The sequence below is a fragment of the Staurois parvus genome, unplaced genomic scaffold (genome assembly GCF_062004578.1).
Source record: "Staurois parvus isolate SC_StPar_1 unplaced genomic scaffold, SC_StPar_1.0 ptg000820l, whole genome shotgun sequence".
Lineage (NCBI taxonomy): Eukaryota > Metazoa > Chordata > Amphibia > Anura > Ranidae > Staurois > Staurois parvus.
In genome coordinates this window covers 506,919-533,949 of record NW_028318616.1, presented here as the reverse complement: position 1 = coordinate 533,949, position 27,031 = coordinate 506,919, and the positions used below count along the sequence as shown (strand labels likewise).

At 42.9% G+C, this 27,031-nt stretch overlaps 2 protein-coding genes across 4 annotated transcripts in view; one reads left to right on the top strand and one right to left on the bottom strand.

Annotated features, from left to right (window-relative positions):
- Positions 1–24,146, top strand: part of CDON (cell adhesion associated, oncogene regulated) — a 182,210-nt gene extending 158,064 nt beyond the window's left edge. For all 3 annotated transcript variants that reach the window (XM_089655125.1, XM_089655124.1, XM_089655123.1), the window contains 12 exons: positions 1,537–1,772; positions 3,685–3,859; positions 3,954–4,085; positions 6,899–7,099; positions 10,124–10,305; positions 10,461–10,566; positions 10,658–10,780; positions 11,131–11,355; positions 13,262–13,533; positions 15,693–15,772; positions 15,938–16,152; positions 19,025–24,146. In XM_089655125.1, coding sequence (XP_089511251.1) covers positions 1,537–1,772; positions 3,685–3,859; positions 3,954–4,085; positions 6,899–7,099; positions 10,124–10,305; positions 10,461–10,566; positions 10,658–10,780; positions 11,131–11,355; positions 13,262–13,533; positions 15,693–15,772; positions 15,938–16,152; positions 19,025–19,182 — 2,105 coding nt within the window. In that variant the 3' untranslated portion in view covers positions 19,183–24,146. The remainder of the gene's footprint in view (positions 1–1,536; positions 1,773–3,684; positions 3,860–3,953; positions 4,086–6,898; positions 7,100–10,123; positions 10,306–10,460; positions 10,567–10,657; positions 10,781–11,130; positions 11,356–13,261; positions 13,534–15,692; positions 15,773–15,937; positions 16,153–19,024) is intronic.
- A 1,478-nt stretch (positions 24,147–25,624) lies between these two features.
- VSIG10L2 (V-set and immunoglobulin domain containing 10 like 2) overlaps positions 25,625–27,031 on the bottom strand; it is a 92,264-nt gene continuing 90,857 nt past the window's right edge. Inside the window, exons 11-12 of the mRNA XM_089655122.1 lie at positions 26,383–26,513; positions 25,625–25,807 (exon numbers count right to left, since the gene is read on the bottom strand). Coding sequence (XP_089511248.1) covers positions 25,698–25,807; positions 26,383–26,513 — 241 coding nt within the window. The 3' untranslated portion in view covers positions 25,625–25,697. The remainder of the gene's footprint in view (positions 25,808–26,382; positions 26,514–27,031) is intronic.

Sequence of the window (27,031 nt, the reverse complement as noted above, 5' to 3'; positions counted from 1 at the left end):
CTCTGTTTTGTCCTGGTGACCACTATCACTAAGACCAAAAGTTAAGGATAATCCAAAATAATAGTCAAAATCTTTTAATGGCAATACTTATTCCAGTGGCAACTGTCTGAGTGGAGATTTCCCCTCACTTTGGAGAGATTTCTCTCCACTTTGGAGCAGGGGCGGACTGACAACTCATGGGGCCCCCGGGCAATAGCTGATCATGTGGCCCCTGTGTCCTTGCCCAAATGCAAAAAAGCCTATGAAAAAAGTACCAGGGGCATCTCATGGGGCCCCCTACTGACCCTGGGCCCTCGGGCAGTACCCAAGATTCCAAATGATCAGTCCGCCCCTGCTTTGGAGAGATTTAACCTCACTTTGGAGAGATTTCCCTTCACTTTGGAGAGATTTCCCTTCACTTTGGAGAGATTTCCCTTCACTTTGGAGAGATTTCCCCTCACTTTGGAGAGATATCCCTTCACTTTGGAGAGATTTCCTCTCACTTTGGGGAGATTTCCCCTCACTTTGGGGAGATTTCCTCTCACTTCCAGTTGACAAGACAGGAAGTTAACGCAGTGGCATAGCATGGGTTGTCAGCTCCCGGGGCAAGGCAAGTATTGTACCCCCTAACCTGTAGACTGTTTATGCTCCGAGTCCCTTCCACCAGAATATATATAATACATAGTAGGAAAATCTCTGCTGTAACTTACCCCCCCCCCCCTCCCCCCAGCACAAATCTCGGCAAACTCCCCTCCCAACCAAAAATCCTCTGGCCCTTTCTAGTACAAATCCCGGGACAGTCCCTGTTGGGAGGTATGATTTTGCACCTAAGAATTTTTCAACCACCCCTGTGGCCCCACCCATGGTATGTCACTGATTTGGGGTATATCTTTCTTCATAGATGACTAAAAAAAAAAGCATAACGGGTTGTTTCCTGTAGGGAACAAATGGCTTTGGCTCCCCTCTCCTATTCAGGAACCATGCAGTTCCTTTCTGTGTCCCGGTTAGCATCATCTACATTACCTAGGGCATGACCTCTCTGGTCTATGGAATTGTAGCCATTCTTGGCCCTATTTTGTAGGAAGCCTGCTCGGACTGTTACTGTCTGTACCACTGCCTCTTGTTGTCTTGATCATGGAGCCTGCCTTTTTGATAAAGAATTTGGAAAAAAAAATGGCTTTGGATCTTCTGTTAGTGCCCATTCCCAAGCATGCATGAAGACAGCCCATTCATTTTGAATGGGCAGCCAACTCACCACAACAAAGCCAAAAATGAGCTGTGTACGTGCATTATCCACTACCGTATCAGTGTGTTGGGGTGCCATTTAAATGCATGAGTGTGAATGGCCCAGTGCTTAGCACAGGGACTGATCATTGCTTAGCACAGAGACTGATCATTGCTAGGGCCTTGTCAAGAATTACAGGGTGAACTCTGGCATGGGCTTAAATAGAGGGCCCATCTCCATTCTATGTACAAGTTCCAGCTAGCACAGGTTTAAGGTCACAGAATGCCTGCCTGTTTATGTGATTTAGTAATTATTATATTTTATCCCCTCAGTTCCCTACGAGATCAGCACTGTGCGTTCAGACACCAGTTCACCAGGCCTTACTCGGACTACCGCTCATCCCAACTTTCCACCTACCGACAAGCCATTCAATGGCGCTCTGCTCCCAGAGGCACCCATCATACTCAGCCCACCACAGACCACCAAACCGGACGTGTACTACTTAGTGTGGAGATCGGGACGAGATGGCGGTCTGCCTATAAACGCGTACTTTGTGCGCTATAGAAAGGTGAGCACTCTCTTGCTTGTGAAAATGGCTGATTTAAATTTTTTAAATGCCAGTTTAAATTAATAGTTTGTGATTTCAGTCTACAATAATCATTATATTGTATCTGTTCAGATGTGATCAATAACAGGCCGTGCTTAGCAAGTGTTTTGTATTAGTAAACTCAGAAATAATTTGATACGCCTTTATGAATTTTTAGCAGAAGTGGTGCGATTTATAGGAGACCCGTGTTTATTACATTTATTGCACAGATGAAACAACCCACTGATGTCGAAGTAGACCTCAACTTCTCAGTGTTTGATATTGGAGACGACTGCCTCTATTTGGTTAGAGAAGATAATTGAAATATCATCTGTACTCCTGAATTCATCTAAAACTGTTAAAGGTTCAGTTAGATAAATTAAAGAGAATGTCACCTATGAGCACAGAAAAACACACATGTGAAGGGATCAGGAACAGCACTGCAGCAAGGAGACCCTCTTGTTGGAGGGTTCCAGATTTACAGCAGCCAATTCCTAGGGTACCTTGCAACCAGGAGAGGGAGCTTAACCTACCTTACCACCTTGGGCAAGAAGGCTCTCTGGACCTAGAGGCATATTACTGCACCCAAGGCTGATGTTTTTACCTGAGAGGGATGACCTATGCGTTTGGCTGATCTGCATGTCTGGCTGATTATCTGGATAAAATTGCATACATGCGCATTTTAAATGCGCGGTCGGTGAGTGCGCATTTTATCTATTTGGTTCCAGTCACCTATCTAATGCTGAGGAGGTCTTCACAAAACTTTCGTTTGCAATCACTTTTTACTGTATAAAGGACTCTATGAACTTCTATTTCATTTTACTTACTTTTATTTACTTATATCCCTATTAGCATTACAGCGCTGCACTATATTATTTATTATTGTATCTGTAAGATTATATAAAGTATATATTACTCTTTATCATACCTAATAATTGCCTCTGCATTCCATTATTACTGCTTGTGGTAATAACTGAACACTTAAGCAGTGAATGGCCGGAGCAGACCGGCACACAGCCCACCTCACACTCCTGTAGCAGATGATGCAAGTCTGAAAAGGAAGGTCACACACCGCTGCGATCTCCCACAAGAAAAGTTATTGGAGTCTGTTCAGACAAAACATTGTTCTTCCATGGTGATCTGCCTGGACAGCCTCCAATAAAGTTTCTTGTGGTGTTCGATCCTCACTTTCAACTGGCATGGTATTGTATTATTCTCATAATTCTAAGCAGATGCACAGAACAACCAACTCCACCCCCATTACATCAGATGTCAAGACCCCCCCCCCCATCATCAGAGGTCAGGAGTCCCCCACCTTCCCTTAAATCACAGTGCACCCCTTACCTTGTGCTGCTGCCGGGAAAAAGCTGGGGGTGGATCTGGGACATACAAAGTTCAGGGTCTGGAGGAGGACCAAAGGAGAGCTGGAGTCAGCTGAATGCTGAGATGAAGGGGGGCTGCTGCTACACAGAGAGACACAGGATCTACAGGAGGAGTCCTGTTCTCCTCTCTGCTGCTGAGATAAGAAAAGGGGGGGAGGGGGAGTCAAGGTGCCACAGCTGCAGGAGAGGTGGGAGGGTCACATTAAATGGCCTGACAGGCCAGATTAGGCTCATGGGCCTTGTGTTTGACACGTGATAATAGGACATTTCCACAAAGCAAGCAATTAACACTTGCCTATCCCACTGCACATGCTCTTGAACAGTGCCAGACTGAAGATCCTAGCTTGCTGAAGAATGTTCAGCATTCAATACGGAGTGTCTAATGCTGCTGATTACCCCCCCATGCCACTGCAGGAGGGGGCCAGTGAACAGAACCACACAGTATAGTTACTTCTTTACACATTTAAATGTTTGACACTAATACACAATTTTTTTTTTTTAAACTTCTGCAGTTGGATGATGACGGCAATGTGGCAGGGCCCTGGAATTCCATCCGCGTCCCGGCCAGCGAAAACGAGTTTCCTCTGACGGAGCTTGAACCATCCAGTCTATATGAGGTTCTGATGGTGGCCAGAAATGCAGCCGGTGAGGGGCAGCCCGCTATGCTCACCTTCCGAACCAGCAAAGGTGAGCTGCACATTTGGACAATGGTTGCTTTGGTGATTTTTTTTTTGCACAGTTATAAGCAGTTCTCATTGTAACGTTATGTTTCCATGTACAGAAAGGAGTTCATCTCCCAAGAACACACCGGCACTGTCCCCTCCAGCTGGGGCCCCTAAGCAAACACCATTCCATGACAGTTTCAATAGCAATTTTGGATTGGTGAATCCAGATACTTTCCGGCACAGCGGAGGTAAGTGTCCTTTTGGAGATTTTGTCTGAGTCTCCTGTAGATATATCTTTTTATCAATATTTCCAATCAATATTCATTGAATGGATATGTTTTAAAGACTAGCATCACTCAAAACTTTTTTTTTTTCCCCCTTGGTTCCCACAAGGCCATATCAGCATATCAGAGATGTTGCCCTCTCAAGCCTGGATACCAATTTGTGTGCTTATGTTTCATTATGGAGAATCATTTAAAGCAGTGGTTTCCAAACTGTGGCCTGTGGGCTAGATGTGGCCCTTGGGGCACTGATCCTCCCACTGATACCAACGATGAGCCACCATTCCTTCGACTGACACAGACAGTGGGGCACAATTGCTTCCATTGATGCCTATGATGGGGCACTATTCCTCCCACTGATATAAACAATGGGGCACTATTCCTCCCACTGATATAAACAATGGGGCACTATTCCTCCCACTGATATAAACAATGGGGCACTATTCCTCCCACTGATATAAACAATGGGGCACTATTCCTCCCACTGATATAAACAATGGGGCACTATTCCTCCCACTGATATAAACAATGGGGCACTATTCCTTACACTAACACCAACAATTAGGCACTATTCTTCCATCTGACACCAACGATGGGGGGAAAATTTCCTAGCACTGATATAAACAATTGGGCCCTGTTCCTCCCACTAACACAAACAACTGGGTGCTATTTCTTCCACTAACACTAATGACTGGGCACTAGTCCTCTCAGACACCAAAAATTGGAAACTATTCTTGCCACACCAAAAATTGGAAGCTATTCTTCCCACTGACACCAACGGTAGGGGAAAATTTCCTCCCACTGATATAAACATTTGGGCAGCATTCCTCCAACTGACACCAAAACGGGGCATAATTCCTCCGACTGATATAAACAATTGGACACTATTCCCGCCCCCACTGACACCAGTCATGGGGTACTATTCCTCCTCCTGACCACAGGTGCTATGTAACTTTTTTACTCCCAGCAACCACCAAGCCTGAGGCCAGTCAACACCCCTAAAGTCTGAAGGATGGTAAACTGTCCCTTTTTGTTTAGAAAGTTTGGAGACCCCTGTTTTAAAGAAATGTGATACCATCATTTAATGGCTTTGTGGTGACTGAAGTGATTGGTTGGAACGGGAAATTTTGGCTGGGTGATCCCACCACTGGATTCCTAAGAGATGTACAAAAGCCTACATGTAGCATTTTAGTTTTTCTGAAACCACGCAGAAAGGAAAAATTAGTTTTGGGTGCAGTTGGCCTTTACGTTTGAAACAAAGCTGGCAGCAGGGGCGGACTGACCATTTGGAAACTCAGGCACTGCCCGAGGTCAGTAGGGGGCCCCATGAGATGCCCCTGGTACCTTTTTTCATAGGCTTTTTTGAGTTTAGGCAAGGACACAGGGGCCCCATGATCCCCTATTGCCCGGGGGCCCCATGAGTTGTCACTCCGCCCCTGGCTGGCAGCTTATATTTTTAAACATAAACCTCTGAGAATCACAGTTTTTCCTAACAAATGTCCTTTTGCTTACTAACTTCTCTCTCTCTCTCTGTTCTTCATTTCTTTGCTCTCTGTCTCCAAGCGGACAGTGTAAGTATTTCCAAGGTGTGAGTACCAGTCACATAGCCAGTCTATACAACATGTTAGTCTAAGCGCACTCTGATTTCACACAAAATAATCTGTATTCTGCAGAACCAGGCCAAGAGATTCTGTGTAATAATATGGTGAGAAAACTGTAGATGGGGTCTTCTCTTCTGTGGACCAGATCCAGGATTGGTTTTCAGTTGGAATTGTTATGTGGAGTTGAGTTGTGAATTGCCATTCAGCAGTCAGCTGGCACATGTTCACCTGAGACTCGCCAATTAATTTTGATTATTGTGAACCTGATTTGCATTGTTTGACAAAAGGCTGTCTGCAGGTCTTGTGGTCAGACTGGGAGGAGCCACAAGGCAAGTCAGACTTTTCCATGTAGAATGACAGCCATTGAACTTCTCATGGTGACCTCCACATCTCTACTGACTGTGAGTTCTAGGCCTAATTGGGAACCGCCTCTTCCATAGTTACATAGTTAGTCTGGCTGAAAAAAGACAAAGGTCCCTGCAGTCATGTACCAACAAACATGCAAGCCACATAGGGTTGTCACTTCATCCCTGTAAACCCGAACACATATTAATTACACAGGTTCTGAGGCTAATTTAATTATCACCTTAATCAGCCACAGAACCCGTGTACTTAATGTGTTTGGTTTTAAAGGGATGAGGTGGCAACCCCTAAAGCTACACCCCCCTTCTTTTTTTTTTTTATTCAATGTTGGTAAACTTTATTGAAACCACTGCATGGCTATTTTCAAATCTTTATTCCAGTTGGATATTACTTCTCTTCTAACACCTTTTGTCGTCAATAAGAGCTTACTCATCCCCATGAATAAACTGATTGATGACAACCGTGTCAAGGGAGGAGTCGTGTCTAGTGGGAGTAACTATGTGAAAAAAACCATGCAGTGGTTTGAACAATCATCTCAAGTAAAGTTTATTGAAATTGAAAAAAAAACCACATAGATGAATGGATGTCTGCAGAATGACAGCATAAAGTTCATTGAACCATAAAGTGCAGGCTTAAGGAAGACACGTGGGGGTTTCCCTTTGGGCTGGCCATAAACCACACATTCAACCCTCTTGTCTGAGTGCACTTGTTTCAAATGACTACGCCTTGCCAAATGTTGTTGAAACTGAATGTAATTTCTTTCTGCTGTTTACATCTAGAATAAAGTAATTTATTGCTTTTGCTTGTTCTCTTTAGTCCCTGAAGCTCCAGATCGTCCTACAATTTCCATTGCGTCTGAGACCTCCGTCTACGTCACCTGGATCCCAAGGGCAAATGGAGGCTCCCCAATCACTTCTTTTAAAGTGGAATACAAAAGAGCTAGGAGACTTTGGGTTACTGCCGCAGAGAACATCCCTCCATCAAAACTGTCCGTGGAGGTCTCCAATCTAGAGCCCGGTATGGGAAGAGCTGTTTGGCTTTGTTGTGGGACCATATATTAGAGGGACTAAGAAGACCTGGATAAAGATGGTCATAGATGGGTAGAATTTCAAACAGAAGAAATCCTTAGGAAAAGAATGGTCTAAGAAAGTTTGTTTTATTTTTGGAATCATTAATGAGGTCAAATCGACATTAGTTTTGACAGTGACAAGAAAAATTTGAAGGAGCATGATGAAAAATTTTCTCAAATTTCTAATAGTGTATGTGGTTTTTGTTTGGTAAAGTCTGTTCATTCCATACTCAAATGTTAAAAGAAAACAAAATCTTTCGACAACATTTAAACGTTCTGAGAATTTTCATACAGATTTTCCTAAGACTTTTCCCAAGAATTTTCATTCACAATTCTGTCCATCCATAGTCCGCTTAAGGCAGGGGTGTCAAACTGGTGGCCCTCCAGCTGCTGCAAAACTACAAGTCCCATCATGCCTCTGATTTGGGAGTCATGCTTGTAACTGTTGCTCTGGCAATGCCTCATGGGACTTGTAGTTTGGCAACAGCTGGAGGGCCGCCAGTTTGACACCCGTGGCTTAAGGGAACAGAACTGCCAGTAACAGCCAGAAAGCAACGTGCATGAGAAATGACAGCTGGGTGTAGAATGTTTGATGCCAGCCACACCTTTTAACAATCAGAATAGATAAATATGCCTCAAATTTTTAAACAGCCCTAATCAGAGATTTGAGTAAATACACACATTCAGTTCTAGTGCTTATATCATAAATGGGAAAAAACTCAAAATTATAACAAAATCTGCTTTTTACAGCATTGTGGTTAATCAATGTCATTAGAGCATGCACAGTATCTGGCTGATAAACTTGCAGTAAGATCAGAGGAGCAGGAAAGCCAGCCATACACGGATCGAAATTTGGCCTGTCTGATTATTTTACATTCGGTTACTGCCAGCAGCTATAGCCGATAGCAGTAATCATTGTGTCCTGCCCACCAGGAAGACTCCCCACCAGCAGAACACCATAACGCTGTAGGAAGCATTCCTCCATCAACAGTGGCGGAAGGAAAGAAAATTGAATCATTCAGGGGCTGCCTAAGGCTAGACAGACTTACAATGCTGCAAGCAAAACCTGCATTTATGATGAAATGTGCATTCTACTCCTCAGTGCATGTTTTATCTCACCTGTCAATCAATTGGTGTCACATCCTGGTAGTCTTGCTGTAGGAAGTGTACAGTGGAGAAAATAATGATTTGATCCCCTGCAGATTTTGTAAATGTGCCCACTTACAAAGACCTAAAGGATCTATAATTTTTATCAGATGTATTTTATGTGAGACAGAATATCAACCAAAAAATACAGAAAAAAAAAACATGACATAAGTGTTATAAATTGAGTTGCAGTTCATTGAGTAAAATATTTGATCCCCAAGCAAAACATGACTTGGTACTTGGTGGAGAAACCCTTGTTGGCAAGCACAGAGGTAAGATATTCCTTGTAGTTGGTTACCAGGTCTGCACACATCTCAGGAGGGATTTTGGTCCATTCTTCTTTACAGATCTTCTCTAAATCCTTGAGGTTTCTTGGCTGCCGCTTGGCAACTTGAAGTTTCAGCTCCCTCCATAAATTTTCTATAGGATTAAGGTCTGTAGGCTAGGCCACTCCATGACCTGAATGTGCTTCTTCTTGAGCCACTCCTTTGTTGCCTTGGAGGGATATGTTTTGGGTCCTTGTCTTGCTGGAAGACCCATCCATGACCCATCTTCAGTGTTCTGGCTGAGGAAAGAAGGTTCTCATCCAAGATTTTACAATACATGGCCCCGTTTATTGGCCCCTCAATGCCTGTACCTTTAGCAGAGAAACCGCCTCAAAGCATAATGTTTCCACCTCTGTGCTTGTAGGATGGTGTTCTTAGGAGCATAGTCAGCATTTTTCTTCCTCCAAACATGGCGAGTCTAGTTAATGCCAAAGAGCTCAATTTTGGTCTCATCTGACCACAGCACTTTCTCCCAATCCTTCTCTGAATCATTTAGATGTTCATTGGCAAACTTCAGACGGGCCTGTACATGTGCCTCCTTGAGGAGGGGGACCTTGCAGGCGCTGCAGGATTTCAATCCATGGCGGCATATTGTGATACCAATGGTTTGGTTGGTGACTGTGGTCCCAACTGCTTTGAGATCATTCACAAGCTCCTCCTATGTAAGTCCTGGGCTGATCCCTCACTTTTCTCATGATCATCCTTACCCCATGAGGCAAAATCTTGCATGGAGCTCAAAATCAAGGGCGATTGATGTATTTCTTCCATTTGCGAATAATCGCTCCAACAGTTGTCTCCTTCTCACCAAGCTTCTTGCTGATGGTCTCTGTAGCCCGTTACATCCTCATGCAGGTCTACAATCTTCTCCCTGATGTCCTTTTGACAGCTTTTTGGTCTTGCTCATGGTGATGGTGAGGTTTGAATGGAAGAAAGATTCTGAGTACAAGTGTCTTTTATACACATAAGGACTTGTCATTAGGAGCACCTTATTAAATTGACAGGACTAATCGGTGTACCACATGAGCACATAGCCAGTCTGTGGGAGCCAGAATTGTTGTTGGGTGGTAGGGGATCAAATACTTATTTTACTCACTGAACTGCAACTCAATTTATAACATTTATAGTCTTTTTTCTGGATTTTTAGTTAATGTTTTGTCTCTATCATTTAAAATGCACCTATGATAAAAAAAATTATAGACCCTTCATTTCTTTGTAAGTGGGCAAACTTACAAAATCTGCAGGGGATCACCACTGTATAAATGATGCATGTATTCTATGAAATGTATGCACCACGTTCATTCAGAGTCTAGCCCTAATAAATATGTGTAAAAGTCCTTTTTAAGATGATTTTTTTTTTTTTTTTATGCCAGGGCTTCTATACATTTTCTGTTCATTAATGTAATTATACTCACATTCATGGTCCATAAAGGTTAAAATGATACATTCAGCTTGTCGCAGCCCCTTCAAATGTTATCTAATTACCCTTTTTATCTATTAAAGGGGCAATGTATAAATTTCGGGTCATCGCCATCAATAATTACGGGGAGAGTACACGCAGTTCTGTTTCACGACCTTACCAGGTTGCTGCGTACGGCAGCCGACTACCCAATCCGCTGATTGTTGGTCCTCGCATTGACCACACGGAGGCGGTGACGGACACACAGATATTGCTAAAGTGGACTGTGAGTATTTTTTTTTTTTCACTTCTCTGTTCTACGATTATAAGTTTGTCTTTTAAATTGTTTAGAAAATGCTATTTTCAGAAATAGTTACCTATATTATACCTCAATGTACTACGTATGTACTGAATTCTGTTCAATATTCCTCTGCTTATTAGTACATTCCATCAAACAACAACAACACTCCCATCCAAGGCTTCTATATTTACTACCGGCCCACCGACAGTGACAATGATGGCGACTATAAGAGGGACGTAGTGGCAGGTATGTGAGTGCTTTGACGGGGCTTAATTTTTTGGAAAAAAAAAATGATAAATGTTGAGTAACAGAAGATCATGTCTGTGTTTTCGATCAGGAACAAAGCATCAACATTTAATCAGGGATCTGCAGCCAGAGACCTCTTATGACATCAAGATGCAATGTTTCAATGAGAGAGGAGCCAGTGATTACAGCAATGTCATGATATGCGAGACTAAAGGTCAGTAGTTTTTGAAGCTAATTGAGCACAGATTGTACTACATTAGCTCTGAACCCAGAAGTAATCAGAGCTGAGCACTCTCACACTTGAGCTGAGAGCTCTTGCACTTGAAGGGAACTTTGATTTTAGATTAACTGGTTAGAACTGGTTTAAGAAAAACAAATAATTATGGGGTCAGGTGATTAGGTTAGAGTCCCCACAACCTCCTATGAACACGTTTCTTAAATCTTTATATTTTTAAAGTAGTTCGTTCTTTCTGGGCTTGTGGAGAAAAAAAAGAAATCAGTTTCTTGCTCTGGTGAGTAGGCTGCATTTAACCGTTCCCTGTATTATGTCTTTGTTCAATCCAGCCCGAAAGAGCCCTGGCGCCTCAGAATTCCCCCCTCTTGAGCTCAGCACAACGTCGGCTTCAGAACGGAACGCAGGAGGAAGCTCTAGCTCATCCATCTCTCTGGCACGGAGTGGGGACATGCTGTATGTCATTGTTGGCTGCGTGTTGGGCGGGATGGTCCTTATATTAATGACCTTCATTGCCATGTGTCTCCTGAAACATCGACAGCAACGCCTCATGCACAGTAAGTTCCTCTCTCTGTCTTTCTTGGGAAATAAAGAAAAGGTAAAAAAAAATGTAAAACGTGTCTTCATTTTGAAGGCCTTTTTTCTCTCAAACCTCCACCAGTCCTTCCTACCTGCCCTGTTGTCCCTTTTAAAAGGTCCTGAATGCCCAGGGCGGAGGGAAAAATCAGTGACCATGTGACCACCATGATTGACTGTCACAGTGGTCACATGATTGGGACTACCAGCTACTGATTGTTAGTGGGGAATCAAGCACTGTCTGACAGTAAGCGCACTCTCTCTCAGCATAGACACCTCAGCTGGTCAATGACGCATATGTATGGCGTGTGGGCATTCAAGCAAACCCTTTTGTCTCCACACTTATGTGTTACATGGGCAGCAATGAATTATAAATGATCAATTAACTATGGCTAGGCAGAAATTCATACTGACTGACACGTCAAGAGTTGTTACATTGTTTCAGTCTCTGGCTCTCTCAAGTGGTGCTCTGCGATATGTGCATGCACTAACACTAGGTTCACATCTGTGCGGGTGATTATTGCTTCAGAGACACACCTGTTCCCGCAGCCACAATCACCCACACAGAAAAATGAAGGAGCAGTCTGCAGGTACCATTAATGCTAATGGCACGCACTGGAAATCACACTGCACTTGCAGTTCCCGTGTGGGCTGCGATTTCTGAAATGCTGCAGGGATCTTTTCCTTGTGTTTCAGGAGCAGCACAAATGTAAACCTAGCCTGAGACAACATAGAGTTACACAGCTGGAGTCTTCTGGAACATTTGCCACATAATGCTAAAACACCATCATAATGCTGGACAGGCCAGGCAGTACAAAATCCTTCTTGGCTAGAACCAAAGTAATAAATTAGATACACAGAATTGCTGTAGCGTCAAGAGAGGGCAGAATCTGGACAGTGATGTTAAAGGTGCATTCCTGCCAGTCAGAATTACCTGGCAAGTAGTTCACAGACTACTTTAATGTGGCAATTGTAACAGTTGTTGCCATAACATGCAATACATAAATAGGGGGGTTTGGCGTAATGGTGTTTAATAAAGCAGGCCATACTCTGTAGCCGAATGGAAAATTGTCAGCTGACCAGTGGGTGCATCCAATCAGATGCAGCCGTTGTTGGGGGTATTTTGAAAGCCAGCACGGCAGCTGTCAAATACAATAGCTGGAGAAGGGAATTCATCCATCTGCATACTGCATGAAAAATATCTCTGTGTGTATGGTTCACGTTAGTGTCACACAGCAGTGTTGTCAAATCAACATCATCAGGATTTCTAAGATACTGCTTGCCAGTCTTTCCGTGGAATCACTCACTAGTGGGGGCCAAGCGAGATGTCACCCTGTAAGTGGAAGGCTGTCCTGGGTGACTTTAGGACTGGTGTCACATGGGTGAATTATTCTGCTTTCTGCCTCCTAGGCAGTGTTCAGGTTCTGCTTGTTACCCAAGGACCCTGTTTATGGTTCGCAATGGAAGAGTCCATTAAACACCCTCTGTATATGTGTACATTTCCCATGTATGATCATAAAGGCGCACGACCAATCAATCTACACAATGGAGGACGTTTACTAAAACTTGAGCCCTCAGAATCTGGTGCAGCTGTGTACGGGAGCCAATCCGCTTCTAACGTCAGCCGGTTCAATTAAGCTTTGACAATAAAACCTGGAAGCTGATTGGTTTCTATGCAGAGCTGCACCAGATTTTGTACTCTCCAGTATTAGTAAATCTCCCCCATTGTTTGATCGTTTTCGGCGCCCTGCCTTCCAGTATAAAATCTGTTAAAGGGAAGAGCTCCATGTTAAACAGACCCCATTCAGAGGAACATGCCTGTGCTGCTGCATTACTGCTCCATACAGTCCTTCGCTTGTAGATGTAACTGAGTTCTTGTTTCTGCAGAATTTGAGCCGCCTGGCTATCTATATCAAGGATCTGATCTAAACGGGCAGATGGTAGAATACACAACACTACCGGGAACCAACCGGATTAATGGAAATGTCCACGGAGGATTTATTGGAAACGGGAATATCACTAATGGTTGTCCTCACATGCATCACAGTGTACACAACGGCATTAACGGCATCATGAACGGAGAGCTGTACCCAGCCTGCAGCAGTCCTCATAAGGGGACATGTCCAGACTATGAACACTTACCTCATAGTATTTCTAACGTAAGTCTACAAATTATGGTCACACTTCTGTACTGTACAGCAGTAACCTCACCTTGTGTTTAGGGGGTTTAATCAGTTATTTTGAATTTATTATGATCATGTTCTATTACACATGTAATGCAGGGTGCATCATTGACACTCCATTTTGTAAATCTTGATGCTAACCTACGCAGATGACGCCATCTCTGCTAGGGGAGTCATTCAGATCTTGAGTAATCTGGAGCTCAGGAGGTAAATAGCTCTGCAAAGAAATCAATTCCTAATAGTCACCAAAAGAGGGAAAGGTCCACAGATCTAGGGAAATCGCCTTAGGTTCAAGATATAATGTATTAATATGGTCCCTCCTTCTCTCTATATCAAATGTATTCATGGAGCAGAAGCCAGAGCTGAAAACTGATGGTAACCTGGGAGCTATACCAATGTTGTGAGCTGCATAATGGGCAAGGGGACATACGAGGGAATGAACCAAGCTTCCCTCTGAATTATAATGGCAATTGGCGTGCACCACATTAACTAAGCAGATGCACCTATGTCAGATCTATCTGTGCCACCTGCACCAGTTTCTGTTACAGAGTGAAATAGAAACTGGTGCAAGGTCCACTCCTAATTAAAGTGAACGAGCAGGAAGATCAATGAATTATAAGAGTGCTCACCAGAGCCCACACAGTTCATTGAGCTGCAATGGCTGACGGTACATGTAGTCTATTCATTCATAGGAAACTGTGAATGAATGACAAAAGGGTGTGGGGAGAAGATTCTCCGCACACTGTTGCACTGAGGGAGGATTGGCATGTTTCAACCTAAAATGTTTCAAACGGAAAACCTATCCTTTAACACTCTTTCCTCTTTCTTGCCTCACTCAGCTGAGTGGGAAGCGGGGATGGACAGGGAAATTTTGGAGCATGAAGCTCCAGCTGAACAGGTCTATGCCGTGTCTGTCACAGACACAGCAGAGAACAGGAAACAGAGTGAACCTAATTAACAACCTAATCAAGATCAACAACACTACCACCAGTCCCACCCCTCATGCCAGGGTACTAGGTGTAATCCTAGACTCCAATCTGCCCTTTCAGCCCCAGGTCAAATCACTGACAAACTCATGTAGACTTCACCTCCGCAACATCTCCAAGATACGACCGTTCCTAACCTCTGAAACCACTAAGCAACTCATTCACTCCCTTATTATATCACGCCTCGTCTACTGTAACTCCCTCCTCACTGGCCTACCTCACCGCAGGCTATCCCCACTTCATTCTATCATGAATGCTGCTGCCAGACTCATCCACCTAACTGTTCTGTATCTGCCATCCCTCTCTGCCAATCCCTCCACTGACCTCCACTCAGTGTCCTCCACCCCTCTCTGCCAATCCCTCCACTCAGTGTCCTCCACCCCCCTCTGCCAATCCCTCCATTGGCTTCCAATTGCCCAATGGATAAAATTAAAAACACTTAACACTGACGTATAAAGCCGTTCATAACACTGCTCCTATTTACATCACCGACCTTGTCTCTAAATACCACCCAAACCGTACTCTCCGCTCCTCGCAAGACCTCCTACTCTCTAGCTCCCTTGTCTCCTCCTCCCATGCTCGTCTCCAGGATTTCTCAAGGGCTTCACCCATCCTCTGGAACTCCCTACCCCAAGCTATCAGGCTATCGCCTACTCTGCTCACTTTTAGGCGCACTCTGAAAACCCATCTCTTCAGGGAAGCCTACCCCGACCCCAGCTAATACTGGAATCCCCTACTCCTCCTACCACTCCATCCCCCACAGCTAATTACCTCTTGTACCACTATCCCCTCCCTCCTAGATTGTAAGCTCCAAGGAGCAGGGCCCTCTAATCCCTCTTGTATTGTTACTGTAATGTCTCCCTCTATAATGTAAAGCTGAGCAAACTGTCGGCGCTATACAAGTCCTGTATAATAATAATTAATAATGGGGTTTGCACTCTTGTGTTCATTAGGCGCAGTATCCGCTCTGTTTGAAAGAGTGCCGCTGGCTTTATTCCCCCTTGCCCCCCTCTATAATTTCCCCCATTGTGTGCAGAATATATGTGATATTTACTGTATGTACATCTCTCTCTAGCTAGAAAACTATTTTTGTGCTACACATAAATTAAAGAAAATATTTATAAATACTTAACAGACCTTGTATTACAGGGGGGCATTCTTTATACTGCCATACCCCAGACAGATCCCTCGGAATGTCTCAACTGCAGAAACTGCTGCAACAACAACAGGTATGTCTACATGTAGTTCCTCGATTGTCCATGCATGAACAGAGTTGTCATGCCATGAGCTGTAGCACAACAATGTAAATGTATACAATATAACCTGTACCTAGCTCAGGTTGCTTTATCATATCCACCTCTCTATATGATTGTTGTGTTGCTCTTTAATGGCAGATGTTTCAGCAAAACAAACGGCTCATACAGTGGAAACGGTGTCGTGAGGACACCACTGCAAGAGAACCAGGACACAAAACAACTTCTACAAGAAGCCGTACCCATGATCCTGTCCTCTCATGTGACTGAGTACGGGACACAGGCCGAGGAGGACATACAAGAAAAGCCATCATCACCCTCTTTATCAAGTCAGGATGGGCTGAAAGAGATTCAAGGTAAGTCCACTAAAAGAAGCATGGAATGATAGTTCAGTCTAGAAACAAGGACTGCGTCTAGGACACAACAAATGCCTGAGGTAGTATAAGCAGGACAGAGGCAGGTCACCCACTTCACCCTCTATTAAGGAATAAAGACTGATAGGATACAACAAACGGAAACACGATCCTATAATCACACCTTTATAAGACGTGGGCCTATTGGCTACTCTTTAACCCCTTCCATACCGGGCACTTTTACCCCCTTCCTGCCCAGGCCATTTTTCACGTTTCAGCGCTCTCACACTTTCAATGACAATTGCATGGTCATGCAACATTGTACCCAGACTAAATTGTTATCATTTTGTTCACACAACTAGAGCTTTCTTTTGGTGGTATTTAATCACCGCCGGGGTTTTTATTTTTTGCTACAATTAACAAAAAATGAATGAAAATTTTGAAACAAAAACCAACACGTTTTTTGTTTCTGTTATAAAAGTTTGCAAATAAATAATTGTTCTTCATAAATTTAGGCCGAGATGTATTCTGCTACATGTCTTTGGTGAAAATAACCCAAATTAGGATGTATTATTTAGTCTGTAGGAAAGTTATAGAGTTCACAAACTATGGTATAGATCTGAATATTGATCAATCCTGAAGTACTGACAGCCAATCTAATTTCTTGAGGTCCAAGAATGTCAGAATAGTACAGATATCCCCCAAATGACTCCTTTTTGCAAAGTAAACAGTCCAACGTATTTTATAAGAGGAATGGCGAGTTTCTTGAAGTTGTAATTTTTTTTGTCATAATTATTTGGAAAATGAAGAAATTAAAAAAAAATTCAAACTGTTTTTTACATACTGTCACCAGTGCAGTACAGCGTCATCATATAACTGGTGTGGCGGTGATCAGGGACACTGACTGGTGACAGTACAAAAAAACTTTTTTTTTTTTTAATTTTGTATTATTTTTTATAAAATTTTTTTTTTTTAAGATTTTTTTTTTTCATATTACACTATGACCAAAGTAGTATAGTGTTACCATAGTAACACTGTACTACTTTGGGGAAGTGATAAGTATACTTTTTCTTTTTACACAATTTATTGCTTATAGCAAATAATTTCTTTGCTATAAGTAAGCATTTAACTCAAATGAAATTGATTCATTCAGTTTTTTTGTTGTGATTAGCTGTGATTGCCACAGCTAATCACATGACACAGATGGGCTGTGATTGTCCCAGCCTGTGTATGTGATCACTGTGACCATTCACAGCTAGAAACACTTGTATACAAAGGATGGTGTGAAAGGAAGTCATCCATTGTTTCAACTGTCATGTGACCTGCTGTGATTGGTCACAGCAGGTCACATGGTACTTGCAACAGAGTCGGTACACAGATCTGTCATCGGCTGTGTCCGAGGTACACAGCCGATGACAGATCTCGCCACTTTAAAATTCCATCAAAGACACCCCGAAAATCAATGTGAAAAAATTATGCAGCAGGCTAGTCCATTTTGCTGAAATTTCATTGCAGCAACTCAGAATGGCCCCCACGTGCTTGTATGCATACCTGATGTCGGGACATGCTCCCAATGAGAAGATGGATAGTGTCCTGGGGTATTTCCTCCCAGATCTGGACCAGGGCATCACTAAGCTCCTGGACAGTGTGAGGTGCAACCTGGCAGCAACAAATGGACTGGAACATGATATCCCAGAGGTGTTCTATTGAATTTAGGTCAGGCAAGCGTGGGGGCCATTCAATGGTATCAATTCCTTCATCCTCCAGGAACTGCCTGCATACTCTCACCAGACGAGGCCGGGCATTGTTGTGCACCAGGAGGAACCCAGGACCCACTGCACCAGCGTAGGGTCTGACAATGGGTCCAAGGATTTCATCCCAATACCTAATGGCAGTCAGGGTGCCATTGTCTAGCCTGTAGAGGTCTGTGAGTCCCTCCATGGATATGCCTCCCCAGACCATCACTGACCCACCACAAAAACAGTCATGCTGAATGATGTTACAGGCAGCATAATGTTCTCCACGGCTTCGCCAGACTCTTTCCCATCTGTCACATGTGCTCAGGGTGAACCTGCTCTCATCTGTGAAAAGCACAGGGTGCCAGTGGTGGACCTGCCAATTCTGGTGTTCAATGGCAAATGCCAATCGAGCTCTATGGTGCCAGGCAGTGAGCACAGAGCCCACTAGAGAACATCGGGCCCTCAGGCTCCCCTCATGAAGTCGGTTTCTGATTGTTTGCTCAGAGACATTCACACCAGTGGCCTGCTGGAGGTCATTTTGTAGGGCTCTGGCAGTGCTCATCCTGTTCCTCCTTGCACAAAGGAGCAGATACCGGTCCTGATGGGTTAAGGACCTTCTACGGCCCTGTCCAGCTCTCCTAGAGGAACTGCCTGTCTTCCTGGAATCTCTTTCATGCTCTTGAGACTGTGCTGGGAGACACAGCAAACCTTCTGGCAATGGCACTTGTTGATGTGCCATCCTGGAGGAGTTGGACTGCCTGTGCAACCTCTGTAGGGTCCAGGTATCGCCTCATGCTACCAGGAGTGAGACTGACACTAGCCACATGCAAAACTAGTGAAAACCAGGATTGCTAGGGAAAAAAAAATGTCAGTGGCCTCCACCTGTAAAACCATTTCTGTTTTGGGGGTTGTCTCATTGTTGCCCATGTTGTTAATTTCATTGACACCAAAGCAGCTGAAAATGATTGACAACCCCCTCTGCTACTTACCTGACCAGATCAATATCCCAGGAGTTTCATTGACTTGATGCTATACTCTGATTAAAAAGTGTAACTTTAATTTTTTTGAGCAGTGTGTATATATATTTTGATATAACCACAAGGACCTCATTTTTTTTTTCTTTTTCTCTCTTCCAGGAGATTCTGACATCTGTATAAAGGAAGAAGATGCCATCTTGCCCCAATCTCCTGATACCCACTTTAAGGACTCACAGAACTGTGATGAGAACAAAAGTTGGACGTTAGAAAACTCACTCGATGACCTCACACAGCAACCTCTGACACAAGAGGCCTGAACAGGAAGTGTCTCTGTTACACTGCATCCCATTATGGTAGAGGAGAAATTCCGGCTCGGTACCACTTAGTCAAGTAACGTGTAGTTCTTTCAATCAGTGTTGGGCAACCTGTGAGACTTCAGCAGCTGAAGAACTGCAAATCTCAGCTTGCCCAGACATCTAAAGGCCGGTATGCTGGGATGTGTAATTCCTGAACGATTGAAGGGATGTTGGTTGTTCATACCGGATATGGAGGTGTATGAAAATGCTTTTTACACAACCGTTTTAAAGGGATTCCATTGCCAGCACGCTGCGGAGGCGGCCATTTTGTGTGCTTTGCCATTGTTCGCTCCGCTATTTTCAGTGGTTTCACTTTCTGTTCCTAGTATTCCGCTGTATTCTTACACTGGCTATGGCCACAAAACCGTAATCTCCACCCTAAAGACGAAGTGCTCATTCAGACAAAGTGCACTGTATTATTTCTGCCCTCTCCCTCTGACCCAACCCAACCCTCCACAGATAAATACCTATATGGATCCAACAACTGCCTTCAGTGTTTGTTTACATTCAGCGTTGCAGGTCTTCTCTGGAGATGGAGGCAGACGAAGACCCATAGAAGGATCAATTAGGTCAGGAGGAGGGACAAAAAGAATAAGTATTTTACAGTGCGCTTATCCTTTTATAGCTTTTTTTATTTTTAAATCTGTTATTTTAATTTTTTTTTACATTTATAAACTCTATTTATAATTTGTGTACAAAATATAAATTAATGTGGGAAATAGTTATTTCCTATTTATTATGAGAAATCTAGAAGGAGCTATGGGATATTTTCAGTTGATATATACAGTGCCTCCTCCCAACTGAGAAATGCCGTTCTATGTTTCTTAAGAAGGGGCATTAAAAGACCCGGAATACCAACTTTTTATTAGAACATTTACACATCTGGGACCCCCCCCCCTCCTCCTCTCCTCCCAACCAATTTCAGCCATAACTTAAGATTGAAAGAATACATTCTGGCCTGTTAATTATTCCTGGCTATGCTGTCAGTCCACATTTCGGAATTTTTTTTTTTTTTTTACGTATGCTTCTGATTTAGAGAGATGTCAGTACACAGACTTCCAGTGTGGTATGAGAATTGTATTTTTATTTCTCCTGTAATGCTGGCTACATGTCACATGAAGGAGGTCATTAGAAGATGGCAGAGAAAAGCACTTTAGTCCTTACTCTGTCTGTATTATATATATGATTAAATTATATAAATATATATATTTAATATTACTTATGCACTAATTGACTTTTCTAATCCCACTTTTGTACAGGCTTGTATATATTTTGCATTTGCAACTTTTTTTTCTCTTTCCGCCTATATTGTCTTTTAAACCATTTTTATAATTTGCAATGCAATTCCCTAGAGAGCGACCAGCAGAATATTTACAGATGAGGCTTGCAGCACTTTGTCCTGCACCAAGCAGTGATCGGATCACTGTAATGCTACCTATTTATAGCCCTCTATGTCACATGTACATTTTAGGTAGAATTTTTTTTTTTGTGTGCTATTTGATGATGATTAAAGGATAAGTTGACCTTTTAGAAAAACAAGCACTTTTTTTTTCAGGTAAAAAAAAAAAAAAATGTGTAGTTTTTTTTTTTTAAAAGAAGTCTGCAGAGTATTGCACCCACAATCAGCAGATCAGGGGTGCAATCTCAGACTCTTAAGCTAGCTGTCTGCCCACACCTAGTCTCCTATATTAAAAAGCTAGTATTGGTCCAGGCCACAGAACAATCCCCGCATTTGACAGCAAGATCATCATCTCCATTGAAGATTGAGTTTTATGACATTTTGGCAATAAATTCTATCAACAGAAAATATTCCATTCTACAGTTAGTACAACTGACATCAAGACCAGTTTGGTTATAGAGGGCTGACGCTTCCTGAAGGGTTTGTGACTCTGACTACAGAGGGCGATATCTTCTGTCATCTACAGGTCGTGTGGGACCGGTGAACCTTTTTAATGTATATATTTTTTTGCGCATTTTCCACACTACAATGTTAGCGTGTTTTTATTCTAAGGTTAATTTCTCTGGAATTATATTTGCTCATTTTATTTTTCATAGATTTATTACACTTTAATCATGGAATCCATTCACGCTTTCTCCAACGTAGTTAATTAATGTAACTGTCACTCAACTGCCCATTTAGTAGCGGGAAGCAGACGCAGGTTTATATCGAAAAAGAAAATGCAAAGCCGGAAATAGCTGTTGCCTGAAGAGACTAATCAGGTTTTGCTTTCTTTCTGGTGCTCGAATCTGATTGGTGGTTGAGGGAAGATGTACATTTTGTCTTTTATTTTTTTTTTTTTTAAATCTGGCCCATTATTGCTTTGCAGCTTCCCTTCTGGCTGCTGTTTTGTAATTTACTTTAGTGACGCTGTTTTAAGTGTCTTGTTTTATTGTATTCCTATTTATGTGAGGTATTTTATTAGGCCGACAGGCTTGCTAATGTTTATATTTTGCTTTCTAAAAGGGTCAGTTTTTAGGTTATTGTCAACAACACGGTTCAACCAGGAGCAGAGTTTTCAGCGACAACACAGCTCTGTACAATAACCTATAGAGAATACCCCCATAAACACAGACAGTGTTGATGGAGGAATCACTCTCCCAGCACGATTGTGTTCTGCCCGTGGAGATCCTTCCCTACTGGCAGAACACAATGATCACCACCATTGGCAGTAATGGCATCTATGGCTGGCTTTAGCAGCTTTGATTAATTGACTCAAAATTAAACTGGGAAGTGGTGATACAATATGGCAACCAATCTATCACAGGGGGAACGTCAAACAAAATTCCAGTGATAATTAAGATATTCAATATAGTTTTGTTTGAAGCATAGTTATGGAAACAGCTGCATGTGACAAATGAGGCGGCTGATGGAAACCACCAAAAATTGGCATGTTTATTTCTCACTGACACCGAGCACAATGCAAACAGACGAGCGCGTGGTTGTTGTAATTGTCCATCACTCCAGCCAACTAAATGTAATAAAGAATTCTGCTGCTAAACAGATGTATTTTTTGTTATCTTTTGGAAGGGTTAAAACCTTTTGTTGGGTTTTATTGCTATTGTTGTGAATAACAATTTTCCTTTGACAATCTTCCCCTGAGTATCTCTGAGTCCCCATTTTTGTGAGATTTCAAAGACTCTTTGGAATTCTAAAGGTGCCTCTACATGATAAATGCCCATGCAGGCAGCAGATCCATGTATGTGTTGCAGGAGAGAGCAAACCTGATGGGGGAACTAGTGTCTTAGTCTTCCCATCAAGCTCTGCCCACTGCAGCATTACTGGTGTTAGGAAGCTGTCAGCTGTGAAGCCAACAGCACCCTTAACAACCAGGGCCAGTGGCAGCACATACGCTGCGGTTACACAGTATGCATTGTGCCTGTCTCTGTACGCCAACTTAGAGTAGATCTTAATTACTTCAATTATCTACAAACTGGTAATAATTTTTGAAGTTGAGGCATCAATAGTGCCACTTTGTAGAAGCGGTGCCGTCTAAATCTGCAACACTTGCCAGTAAAATTGTGGAATTGGGCTGGCAGGGAGTTTTGAATCTGCTGTGGGATACAGTGCCAGAAACGTCAGTAGGGATTTATTAAATTCCCCTGACTGTCTCCTACAGCAGATGTCTCCACCAGAAAATTTTCCTTTTAAAAATGCTCAGTTTTCACCAGAACAGAATGTAGATTTTCAACAGTGTGACCCCCGGTTCACATCTATGCGGCTGTGCAGGACTCGTTTTGCACAGGCACGAGAGCCCATTCATTTGAATGGATTCCTGTGCCATGCAGAGAAGAAGTCCCTGCACTTCTTTGGAAAACGCAGCCCGAGGTTCCCAGTACGGCTGCGCTTTCCAGTGAGGGCAGCGTGCCATTATCACTAATGGCACCCGCCCGTGGGTCTGCATTTCTCTGTGCGGGTGCATGGATTTTTGTGCCGATCTACAGCGGCATCACCCACACAGATGTGAACCTATGGTCAGTGTTGGAGAAGGTGAAGCTTCATCTTGCCAATAAAATCTGGCAGAGATTAAAACCCTTCCCCCACAAATGTCAATCAAAAAAAAACAAACAGTCCAATGTTCTTTCATTTAGTCTGGCAAATCATGCTGGGGCTGGAGCGATGCATGTTTGAGCACTTATATGAGAAGATACAAGATCACCTGCACTCCAAATAAATGTGTATCACATATTTATTGTAAAGACATTGTCGTCAAAGAATGCCTCCCGTTTCAGGGTGATCTAGGGATGATCATAGTGGTTGCCTTGAGCTGGGGACCCTGCAACGGTGGTACTTGGACTCGTATGATGTCCTCACAATGTGTAATACACGTTTATCTGGTGACTTTGTATCTTCTAGTTCAGTTCTAGCACAGTGCCCTCTAATTTGTTTGGTGGGTGCTTGAAGGAATTTCAATAAAGGTCAAGTACTATGAGGGGCGAAGCTTCAGATCTGGACTTTATGTAGCACTTAGAAGGTTACAGTGAGCCTCATGTACATAAATCACCTGCGTTGCTGAAAGGATAAAAGTTCTTTTCCTTCCATCTCACCATCCTGACGTATGTGACTGAGAATATGTTGCCATTAATGTATATATTGCATGTCCTTTGCCCTCCCTTGTGTTCTCTTCACAACCCCCCCTGAACCCCCTCAGTACACACAGTACCCACTTGGGGCTCTGCTGAAAACCTTATTCTATTCACCTGTTTTCTGGTTTGTTTGGGGGTTTTTTTCCAGCAATAAAAGTGTTTTCTTTTCACAGAACAAATATCTTTATTTTCCTAAAAAATAAAAATGAAAAAGAAAAGCTGTAATATTCCTTTTTAAAATTGTACATAATGGTTACTGATGTAGTATTTTTTGAGGGTTTTATCAACTTTTGGGTATATTGTAAAATAATGTTATTAAAGAGACAGATGCCTAATATACAGCCTTGTGTCCGGGTGTGTTTATTCCTGGAGGGTGCAAGTCCAGCCGATAGGGCTTTGAAAACTCACTTCTTCAGGGAAGCTTACCCCACCTCCACCTAAGAACTGTACTTTAATCACCTCCACCAGATCATCCCCCGCAGCTATCACCTTTTGTATCACCTCCCCCTTCCTTTAGATTGTAAGCTCCACGAGCCGGGCCCTCCTATTCCTTCTGTACTGAAATGTATTGTAATGTCTCCCTTATAATGTAAAGAACTGCGCAAACTGTTGGCGCTACATAAATCCTGTATAATAATTTAGACTATGACCAAAATACTAGAGATCACCATGAAAATATAGTAAGCTATAGATAAGGTGTCACAATCAGGAAGGCCTTGTAATCCTCCTGTCTTCAATTGTATGAGAACTCCACAAATAGCTGGCGCTATATAAATCCTGTATTATAAGAAGTGTTTCTGAGGAGGGCTGAGCAACTGGTCTGTCCAGTATGAGCAAAGTACAGGTTCCCTTTGAAAAATAGTTCCAGGCATGAGTATGTTTATAGTTACATTGATCTAGCTTGGTGATATTAAACAGGAAATTGTTTTTTTAGACCCCGGTCACACTGGATGCGATTTGCATGTCATGCAACTTGCAAATCGCATGCCAAGTCGCACCCTATTGTCTGCACTTACAGTGGTCATATCGATGCGGTTCCGACTTGGGTCGGAGCCGCACCGATTTCTATAGTAGTACATGCACTACTTTTGTGCGATTTGCATAGACATCTGTGTCAGATGTCTTGCAAATCACACCTGAAATCAGCATGTCCCCTGAATTTGAAAATGTGCGCCTTCACTGTAAGTCGCATGATTTCAAAGCTGGGCTTGATGTGACCGGGGTGTAAAATAACAAACATGTCTATGCTTACCTGCTCTGTATAATGGATCTGCACAGAGCAGCCCCAATCCTCCTCTTCTCAGATCCCCATCAGGCTCCTGGCCCTTCACTCCTCCTGCTTGCCCCCAGAGCAAACAGCTTGGCACCCAGACAGGCTTGCTCCCAAGATGCTGCTCTTTGTGTCCATTCACACACAGAGCTGTGGCTTGGTCCCATCCCCTTTCTCCTCATTGGCTGTGATTGACAGTAGAGGGAGCCAATGGCTCACGCTGCAGTTTCAGACAATTAGGAGGGAGAGTCCCTGGAGAGCTGAGGGTCTTTTGCACATTGCTGGATTGCAATGGGGCTCAGCTGCACACACAAGGTTTTTTTTTTTTGTACCTTCGTGCATAGACTGCATGTAGATAAAAAAACAGGTGACAGGTACAATACTGAAGCCAAACAAACGCTGATGGCATATCAGAATTCCTGCTCTTTTGGGGGGTTCTGTTGTATTGGCCCCTGTAGTCACCTGACCTCACACTGCCACAGACATACCTATACATAGATAATCACATGAACCAGGATAATGCTGCTGAATGAGAGTCTGCTAATTAAGTAAAATGGTGAACAAAAAATATAGTAAAAATACATTTATTGAATATCTTGTAAATACATCCACACACCCTGATCTACGATGTGGCCGTCACTGTGATGGTAACATTTACTGGTTCCTGTGCAGCTCCTGGGATCTCTGAAAGCTCCACATCTGGACTGCCTGGAGCGGCAACTTCAACTGGCTCTGAAATAAAAATCAAATGTCATTGGGGATCTGTAAGAGAGGAAAAGAATGGGGTAAAATATCAAATTCAGTTCATTTCTGCTAAATGTAAAAACAAGAACTGACTATGATCATTTAAACAGCAGTTTCTGGAGTCCTGGTCCATACCGCCTTCTTCAGAACACTAATAAACCCAGAGAAGTCAAGTATATCTCACCTTGCCAACATAGAGAATACAAAGCAGAGCAGTGCAAAAAGAGGGAAGAGCGCAAAGGAAAGAGTAGAACGGAAAGTCCAGATGAGGGCCATTAATGCACAGAAAGGTATTGGATCCACGGATTCCATGTGTAATCGAATTTCTTCGAACTATTGAGGACACGGGTGAGTTTGTCGTTAATCATGATGAAACGGTCATTTTTAATAATATCCAATTACAATATAACTTGAGTCACAATTATATACACTGCAGATTTATTTATTTTTTTTAATTTGCCATTTTCTTCCCCATGAAAGTGGAGTTACCCTTTAAAGTATGGTTTGAACCTGGTCTCATGACAGGGAAAATCTGAAGGTCACTTCTCTCTCTCTCTCATTACCTTGAGTTGGTGCCGGGGTTGGCTGAGGTTCCGGGGTTGTCTCAGGGGAAGCAGTCGCTCCCTCCTCTGTGTCCGCTGCAGTTTCAGCATCTTCTGGATGTCTGATGTTCTCTCGAGCGTCTGCTGCAGATCTGCAAGACACACATGGCACCGAAAACAGTACTTTAATCAAAATCTACAAACACACAAAAAGACCTATACTAAAAAAAAAAAAAAAAAGCTTTCATGTTACGCCCGGTTTCATGCAAGTAACCCGCTGTTTCCCATAGACTTTCAATTATGTTCTGCTTTTTTGGTGTGTTTTCTGAAATCACATCGAAAGTCCTGCTGCATGCGGCATCTTCTTTGGTGTGCTTTCAGAAAACGCTTTAAAAACAAAGCACATTAAAAATCAATGGGAAATAATGGGTAACCTACACAAAATAACCGCAGTGCAGCAGTGTGAAAGTGTCCCACTAATGCCTGACTGGATATCACTGCAATCTAACCAATACACAAAAAAATGGGGGGTTGTAGCCAGCTGAGAATTTTATGTCCTTCTGCCATAACGGTGAATAACGTCGGTGAAGTTGTAGAAGATAGCAGTATTTTAAAGCCTACTACACACTAAGAAAATTGGACGCATGATTGTCCACAAAAGTGCGTATCA